The sequence below is a fragment of the Sylvia atricapilla genome, chromosome 3 (assembly GCF_009819655.1).
Source record: "Sylvia atricapilla isolate bSylAtr1 chromosome 3, bSylAtr1.pri, whole genome shotgun sequence".
NCBI lineage: Eukaryota > Metazoa > Chordata > Aves > Passeriformes > Sylviidae > Sylvia > Sylvia atricapilla.
The window spans coordinates 56,935,723-56,944,068 of record NC_089142.1 but is presented as its reverse complement, the minus strand read 5'-3'; the positions used below and the strand labels follow the sequence as shown (position 1 = coordinate 56,944,068).

The window sequence follows — 8,346 nt, the reverse complement described above, 5'->3', positions numbered from 1 at the left end:
TGTAAGAGATGCAGGAAGGGGTAGAGATGACTGAAGACAGTCAATTCAAGCAGACACAGCAACACCTATTTCCCCTTCCATTTACCTTTTCAACCTTTATAAAAGCTCTACAGCCTGTAATACAACAAATTACAAAAAGCATTTTTCTCTTCGAATTGTTTTAAGATCAAGTAACTAGTCCAGATATTACCAAAAATGAGTCTCCTGTAGACAGTTATAGAAGATTCTTCTTTTGAGTTTTATTTGTTTATAGCAACAGTAGCACATATTTCCACTTAGGTATTTTAGTGCAACAAGGAAATCCATTAAGCTTCAGCAAGGTGACCTATGTTTCTATACACAAAGGAACAGATTAAAGTGTCTCCCGTTGTTGCACAACAGTTTAAAGCTTCAGAACTCTAAGTAAATACCTTTCACAGAATTAAACAAGCAGACACTGTGCTTGATTATGAAATGCTTTTGTTGGATGAGTGAAGAGCTTTCTGCAGTAGAACAATTCATTTGTAAGCCACAGGCACTACTACAAGAGTGGTATCAGAGTAGAACTAGTGACATTTTAGTAGTCTGTGCAAGAATCCCACTCTACTTCTTGCAAGTTGCATATCTTGAAGATACATTCTCCCAGTTGATCACATTCCAGATGGCTTTCAAATAATCCGGTCGAACATTTTTATATTGAAGATAATAAGCATGTTCCCATACGTCAATGCCTAGCAAAGGAATGAGACCTGTGAAAAAAGAGGATAAATTTTGTAAATGTATGACAACAGACTTTACATGTAAAGTTTTATATTGCATCCCCAAGTTGTACCCAGTTTCTGAGCCTTAATCTGCAGGAAGACAAAGAGCTCTGCAGCATAGTGATCCTTATTGGAGTGTTTTACAAAACTGTGCTCACACACACACACACATATACTCCACATAAACTCAGAGAGCTGATTTGGGTAAACACATCTATAAATATTCTGGACTGCCTTGAAGACATAACCAAAACCAGATGAAATAATTTTTGAAAGGTTTTTACCTTTTGCAGAGTTATGAAAGCACTTTCATGAAAAATTACACTATAAAGGTTTCTTGCTATGCCAAATTACTTCCAATACTTTAACTAGAGTCTATACGTTCAGTGTCTAATTACCTCCTTGCTTTTGTGCTAAAATATCCCTGTCACTGAAATTTTAATGGTAAATTTTCACAGGAGGGAGGGTGAAATTTACCCCCATTATACTCTATGTCCCTATATTAAATCTATAATTTCTTTTCACCCTACTGAGAGGCAATACACAGACTGCTGGCAATATATGAAATTCCTTGCCATTCTCTATGAGTTCTGCAGATCATGTTTTAAATGTATCTGCAAAATGATTTGGACAAACTGACACTGCAGGCAGATTCTCACTGGCTGCATCCTCTTCTCTGTGAAGGGTGTCCAGCTTGCCATTACCACTTCCATGTGTTTCTAAGAAAGTTAAGAGCATTTTGGAAACATATCATTGCCAGTACTGTGCTGCTTGTCCGGCAGCAACATTTAACCACATCATGGACTACTTTGGTTGACACTCATTATTACTCTTTGTCAATATAAAGGAAATTTATAAGGCTCTATTTTGAATCCAGTCCAGATAGGAACAAGAGTTATTATGTTCATCTTCCCTTCTCCTGTTGTCTGGCCTCCACTGATAGTGCTTAGAATAGCTCCTCCGCCAGAGAAAAAAACAATCTGAAGGTAAGAGGCTTAATGTTGCTTGATATGTGCAAGTTACTCCAGTTACTCAAGAATCTAAGGAAGCTGAAGCTAAAATATTTGCCAAGCAAAAAGCACTCCCACAATACAGCCCATCCACTTTCCCTTGGACTGGAAGGCCACTTAATCCTTCTGCTCTTCACAGTTTTTAAGTCCTGCTTTACAAATGCTGCTCTAAAAACTATTTCCACTTCTGCTAGAAGAGACACTTGATTTTTCAGATCTATTTATCCATTAATTTCTTCTCAAAATTGTCCACAAACCACTTTTCAGATGTCATACACTTGCCTATCAAACCTACAGGAGCAGAGGGGAAGGAAAGAAACCTGACCTGTTGTTCCTTGCAAAGGGTCTTGATTTGCACAAGCTGCTATCTGTAGGCGCCCCTGCTCCTTGTTATAGCCAAGCCACCCCCAGCCTGACCCTTGAACACCAACTGACACAGCTGTCAGCTTCTCCTTGAAGTTCGCAAAGGAACCGAAGTCACGCTTGATGGCTTCCATCAATTCTCCTTTAACAGAAAAAAAGCACAGAAAGGTCACAGGAATATAAACCTCAATCAAAACCTCTCAAGTGTATCACAACAGCTTTTGTGAGATCTGTACTAAAAGGCCTTTACCTTTAATTGCAGGTCACTTTAGGTAATCAGTACTCTACCCTCCACCAGGGGATTCCTTCCTTTAGGCTTTAACTGTTAAACTATCCCTATCCAAACTGGAGCATAATTCCAGCCACTAGGCTGCGTGGGTATGCAGCACATTTCTTCCCTTTCTGTGAACCGAGTACATGCAGCAATTTAATTAGCACAGCTTTGTACAACTATTTTCTCTTACGAAGGTGGAAAGGATATATACAGCAATAGCCAGGCATTTTGCAGTGTATACATAATTAGCTCTAGAAATGAAAAATACTTTGTGAATGACTAGTTTTTTATACTTTTGGCTTACATCTAAACCCCCCCCAAATACCTCAGAATTTTGGTAATTGTCACACAGAAAGGTGAATTAACTCTGAAAAATAAAGATCTTTTAGACTCCTTCAAAGAGAGGAAAGATCATCAATGATGAAATAAACCACTGTAACACGCACTAACCTTTAGGCTCCCCTCCTCCATTAGGGGAAAGGTTTGTCCAGAAGATGGTGTGATTAATATGACCCCCACCATTGAACTTCAGTGCAGGCTGAAGTGACACCTGAGCTGTAACATCACCTAAGGATACAGAAAATAAAAACACATAAATAAAAACATTATTATCACCACAAGAGGCAGTCAGTTTATACTAGGCCTCCACTGATCTCCAAAATCTTTCTACAAGCATAAAACTTATCAATGGAAAACCTAAGGTTTGTACTGTTATCCATACTTTAAACCATCACAGACAAACTCTATTAAAGATTTATTATGTCTGACCTTTTTTAATGCTGCAATAAGTGATCTGCAATATTGCAGCTATCAGGCATCCCATACCACACGTTAAGACCTACTGCCATTCGACAGCAGAATAAAGCAACAAGCACAGCCAGAACTATTTGAGAACCAACCACTTGTAAATTCTTCAGTATCATCACTACAAAGCAAGAATATTACTCACCCATTAGCTCACTGATTTGCCAACTAAGCATTTTTAAACTTCCTAAAACAACTTACAGGGCAAACAGCTTGTGCTTGAGAAAAGTCAGTAAGTAGAGTGGGCACATACACAAAATGTTCTTCTCCTTCCTACCTTTTGTTTCATTTGAGGGGTTTTTTTTGGAGAGAGGAACTCACAGAAGAGCGACCAAAATCACTTTATTACACGTGACAGAATCCTGCATCTGAAATCAAGATCAAACAGCTCTGTACCCCTCTCCTCCCACAAAATGCTGTATTCCTTGAAGACTTCACTGGTGCCTTGTGTCTCTGAACAGTGTTGCACCACTTCAATACAAGTGTTTTCATTACTATTTTTTTTTTAAAAACAGTTAAGCATTTCAAATGCTTTTACAGCTTTTTCCACTACTCCAATACATTCTTTAGTAAGGATCAGTGGGAGACCTGCTTCCTCCACCCTCAGGATTGAGTGGTAGAAATTTTCTAAGTCACCTCAACAACACAGACATGAAGACAAGCCTCAAAGCAGTACCACATCTGTTACTAAGGTTTTAATTCAGGATTTCAGGTTCTCAGCATTTCCTCACAACATTCACAGAGGGGTACAGCATTAAAATAAAGCATCCAATGCAGTTTGTAAAAACATTATTTGCTGGACTTAGGTATCATGTTAAGAATAAGAAGTCTCTCATGGCTACTCAGATGGCACCTTTTGGACATTATCCCTGAATTCTGCATGCCTTAATGAGACTTTCAAGTTCATCCAGAGCATACAACACATAAGCTTACTCAGATATCAGCAATTCTCACTTTCACCGAAGTACAAGCAGTTAAATTCCACTGTGAAGCCAGAAGTGAGTCTATACAGTAATCATTTGAGGTAAATTGATACCTTCTAAGAAAATCATCACAAAAGCAAAAAAAAAAAAAACCACCCAGAAAACATTCCACCTTCTTAAAAAGATAATACACACTATTTCACACACTTTAATCCAACTGAAAGATTCAAAGTTCAGAAAAATGCATCTCATGTTTTAGCACAGCTCTGCTGCACCTGCACTTTTCACAAAAGGAAGCGTATCTCAAGCCTGAGATGGTAACAAAAAATTCCATGATAGTTTTCTGCATATTTTAATGTCTCACATGGGCCTGTGACCTACACAACCCCTTAATTTAACCCAGTGACATAAGTGACACCCAAATTCAGGTCTCTCTGCATGTTGTATACATTAACTGTATGTTTGTCTTACCTCCACTTGTAGGCAACTGAGATTATTTACCAAGACTGAGCAGAGCATTTGATGTGAAAACTATCAAGGCACACAAATTTCCCTTAACTAACTTTGCTACTAACCTTTTATTGCAAAGCATTTGTTCAGCAAAATGACTGCAATTTCCTACTGACTCTTTGTAAGGTTCAAGTTACTAATGGAGTATGGACTAAACCTGCAACAATCAATAAATCTTCTAGTTTTACAGCACTACAGAACAGAATTCATACTTTCTACTTATATTTAATTTCCAATTATCAGTACCGCTGAAGCTACAACAAAAGATTTTCCCCTAACAATACTGCCACGACATAATCCAAAACTTTTAAAAGAAAGTATTTCCCTTCATTTTTTATTTTTGTTCTCTTGTATCACTTATGCCAGTAAGCTTCCATCTCACCTGTTAACTGTGGATATACAAACCTTTTGCCAGTGCCTCTTTGTACTTCTCCTCGACAACGTTCAGGTTGTTCACGTAGGTGGCATGATGCTTGCTGTGATGCAGCTGCATGATCTCTGCATTAATGTGAGGTTCCAGAGCAGCATAGTCATATGGCAAGTCAGGAAGAGTGTGCTTTTGTCTAGAAACCAAACACCCCAAGGGTGCCACCAACTTGGCACTGCTTCTAGAAAACAAAAACAAACAGAAGGAAGTAGCCTTATTCAGCAAAACTTGGGCTTTACCAGTGAAATAGACTGAATACACTGATGTTATGATCAGCTGCTTTAAGCACCTGGGGTGATATCTTAGCCAGAGAAATCAGATTTCTATTTCTCAAGAGTTTAGAGCAAGCATACTTTGCAGCTTAACTGCAAAGACGAATTCACACAAAGGTCGCATATATACAGGGCTTTGCACTGTGAAGCTGTTGCTTCTCAAACCGAGCCCCCAGACCACTGCAAAGACTCACGTACCCTCTTCCCAAGCACGCACGTGAGGGAAAAGCAGAGAGACAGCAACGAAAAGCCAGCAGTAACTTGATAAAGCTTCAAAGCTTCACCTGATCTTTATTGATTAAAAATAGAAGCAAAGATGTCGCTGAAACGTCATTCCTTCGCTATCCACAAGGTCCCTGTACTGGAAAATAAAAAGGCAAAACCCCCTGCAGAGTCACCGAGCTCCCAGGACTGAATCTCTCCAGCGTTTACACGGACATGTGCCCCCCTGGCCCCACTGGGTACCGGGAAACCACACGGCGTCACGGCCGTGCCCGGCACAGACACCGCAGGTCCTGCTGCCCTTCCCCATTTTAACACCTCGCACTTGTCATGCGACATGACAAGGGCTACCACGAGAGGAGAATCGCCGGGCCGGCAGGACGGTGACCTCTGAGCCCGCCGTATCGTGGTGACCTTGACATAAGCCAGGGACACACCGCGACCAAAGTCCCCGGGACCCTGAAGAGCGGCCGAGTGGGACGACCCCGGCCAGCAAAACCAAGAGGCTCTGGCAGCACCGTGTCAGGCCAGCTGAGCTCCTCGGCGGACGGCACGGACGGAACCTGGGAGCGCTCAAGGACGACCGCCAGCAGCCCCCGCCCAGGCCGGCGCCGACCCGGCGGGGCAGCCCACAGCAGCGCGACCTCCCTGCGCAAGAAATGGCGGGGGAGGGAAGACACCGAGGGGCGAATAGCCCACCCTCCCGCCGCCTCCTCCCCCGCTCCCGCCCTCCCGTCCCCGGCTCGGCGGCGGAGGGCGAGGGCGGTGCGGCGGCCGGCCCCCGGCGCGGGGCTGTGCCCGGCCCGCGCTCCCCCGGCGCGGCGCGGCGCTCACCTGCCCGCGGCAGCCAAGCGGCACAACATGGCGGCGTCTGCAGCCCGGCGCGGCTCTCACGGCGCAGCCGCGGCCCGCCCGCCGCGGGGGCTGAGCTCGGCCGAGCCGCAGGTGACACACCCCGCGGTCACCCCCGGCCGTAGGATTCGGGCAAATAACATTGCTTAGCAGTGGGTGTAGCTCGTCTTTACGGACGGAACCGTTATCCTAGAATCGTTATCTTAAAACTCAGGCCCGCAGTAATTCCAGCGGAGGCGAGGCCGCCTCAGCGCCCCTAGGACAGAGATAAAATGCCGCCCGGTGCCTGTGCCCCCGAGAGGGCCCAGCAGCACAGCACAGCTGGGCACTGAAAGCGTGCCGCCCAAAGACAGGGTTCGGGCAGGTTAGTGACGGCACCGGCAGCTCTAACGCTACCGTTTCGGCTCTTCTTGTCTACGACTTACTTTCGTTGGTTCATTTCTGTTCTTTTACCCATATTTTGAGAATCTGGTTTTCCCCAACATCTGCTTTTCCTGCGTGTAGCAATTCAGCGGCCTCTGGTGCTCATGAAGATCCTTTACCCAATTACCTTAACCCCCTGAAATAAAATAATCGGTAGAGTTAATGCAAGTGAGTCCAAAGACCTATTAAAAACTGGCTCTCTATCGAGGTCAGGGAGGAGAAGCTCATCCCTCAGAATTAGCAGGCACTCTGCAGACAAGACAAACATTAGGTTATGTTTAAATTGTGGAATTAATCTCTGCTACTACAAAACCTTCCATCTTTGTATTTCGTCTTCTTTAATAAATGCATATAACCTTAAGATCTTACAGCACCCACATTTACCAGACTATAAAATCTCAAAATACAAAAATTCAGCAGGGACTAAGCCTCAACCATTTTGTTAAGAAAAAAAATAACCCAATCTTTCCAGTTTGGAAGAAATCCACCTGGAACGACCCCACAAAGAGAATCCCAGCCTGCTGGGAGACATAGTGCTTCCACCATCCCTCACTTTTCGAGGTAGCCTGGAAAAGGACAGTAATTCAGTTTCTCTATCATCCAGCGGTGCTCTTGTGGGAATCTGGACAGTAAAAATAGCTGCTCTAGCTAAGATGTAAGGCAAATTATCCAAAATAAGCAAGCTGTTTCTTCGTCCCTGACTACTGAAAATACATACACCATTTATTTATCTAATTTTGAAGAGGATTATGTTGTATTTATTGGATCGATAAAAAGTCATTTTTTGTTAAAATGAACCAACTACATCCAGGACTATTAAGTGTCATAATACAGGCGCCAATAAGCCATGGATATTACAGGCTTTCGCATTTGCATATGTAGTATTACACTGCAGTTCACTAATGCTTGTTAGCAAGTGTTCCGTGAAAGTAAGTCAATTATGTAATTATGTATCAATTCTACTAACTTACACAGTTGCTGGGTTGCCTTCATTTTGGAAGAAAAAAAATATCACACAAAGCACCCCACCCAGCTTGCTTATTTAGAAGATACCTTCTAAGCAGAGGACAAGAAGTGGAATGCTTTGTCTTACACCATTTTTTAAACAAGTTAACTTGATGTCTGATGGTATAATTTGTATTTCTGATTATTTTTAACTATTTAAAAATAACATACCACCCTTCAGAAAATAAAAGGCTCATGTGCAGATGATTTTAAAGTCACAAATGTCCTGTAATATCTGATTTAAATAAAAAGTTGAGAAGTGGTGAACTATGCCTTTTTTAACGACAGATTTCCTCACAAGGCTTTTTACCACCTGATCACATAAAGTCCGATTACTATATTGTGTTATGAGCGTTTGAAGCTTCTTACAAATACTGTATTTTACCATGTACAGGATGTACATACAAACACATGCTACATAAGCTAGCAATATGATGCTAAGACAGGGATTTCTGTGATCTAAAAATTCCTTTGGGTGCCAGATGCTAGTACCATTTTTGTTCAGGTACTTGTCACCTCCC

At 42.4% G+C, this 8,346-nt stretch overlaps 1 protein-coding gene and 1 long non-coding RNA gene across 3 annotated transcripts; one reads left to right on the top strand and one right to left on the bottom strand.

Annotated features, from left to right (window-relative positions):
• Positions 1-214: 214 nt before the first annotated feature.
• On the bottom strand, positions 215-6,497 carry SOD2 (superoxide dismutase 2). Of its 2 annotated transcripts, XM_066315451.1 has the most exons (5): positions 6,380-6,481; positions 5,030-5,232; positions 2,838-2,954; positions 2,076-2,255; positions 215-728 (listed from the first exon to the last, which is right to left on the bottom strand). In XM_066315451.1, exons 1-5 carry the CDS (start codon positions 6,406-6,408, stop codon positions 583-585), a joined length of 675 nt encoding a protein of 224 aa, XP_066171548.1. In that variant the 5' UTR covers positions 6,409-6,481; the 3' UTR covers positions 215-582. The 2 variants fall into 2 exon arrangements, with proteins under 2 accessions (XP_066171548.1, XP_066171550.1); XM_066315453.1 differs by lacking the exon at positions 2,076-2,255 and having other exon boundaries at positions 6,380-6,497.
• An 83-nt stretch (positions 6,498-6,580) lies between these two features.
• On the top strand, positions 6,581-8,092 carry LOC136359119 (uncharacterized). Its single transcript, XR_010743226.1, has 2 exons — positions 6,581-7,091; positions 7,796-8,092. It is a non-coding gene; the product is annotated as an uncharacterized lncRNA (long non-coding RNA).
• The last annotated feature ends 254 nt before the right edge of the window (positions 8,093-8,346 follow it).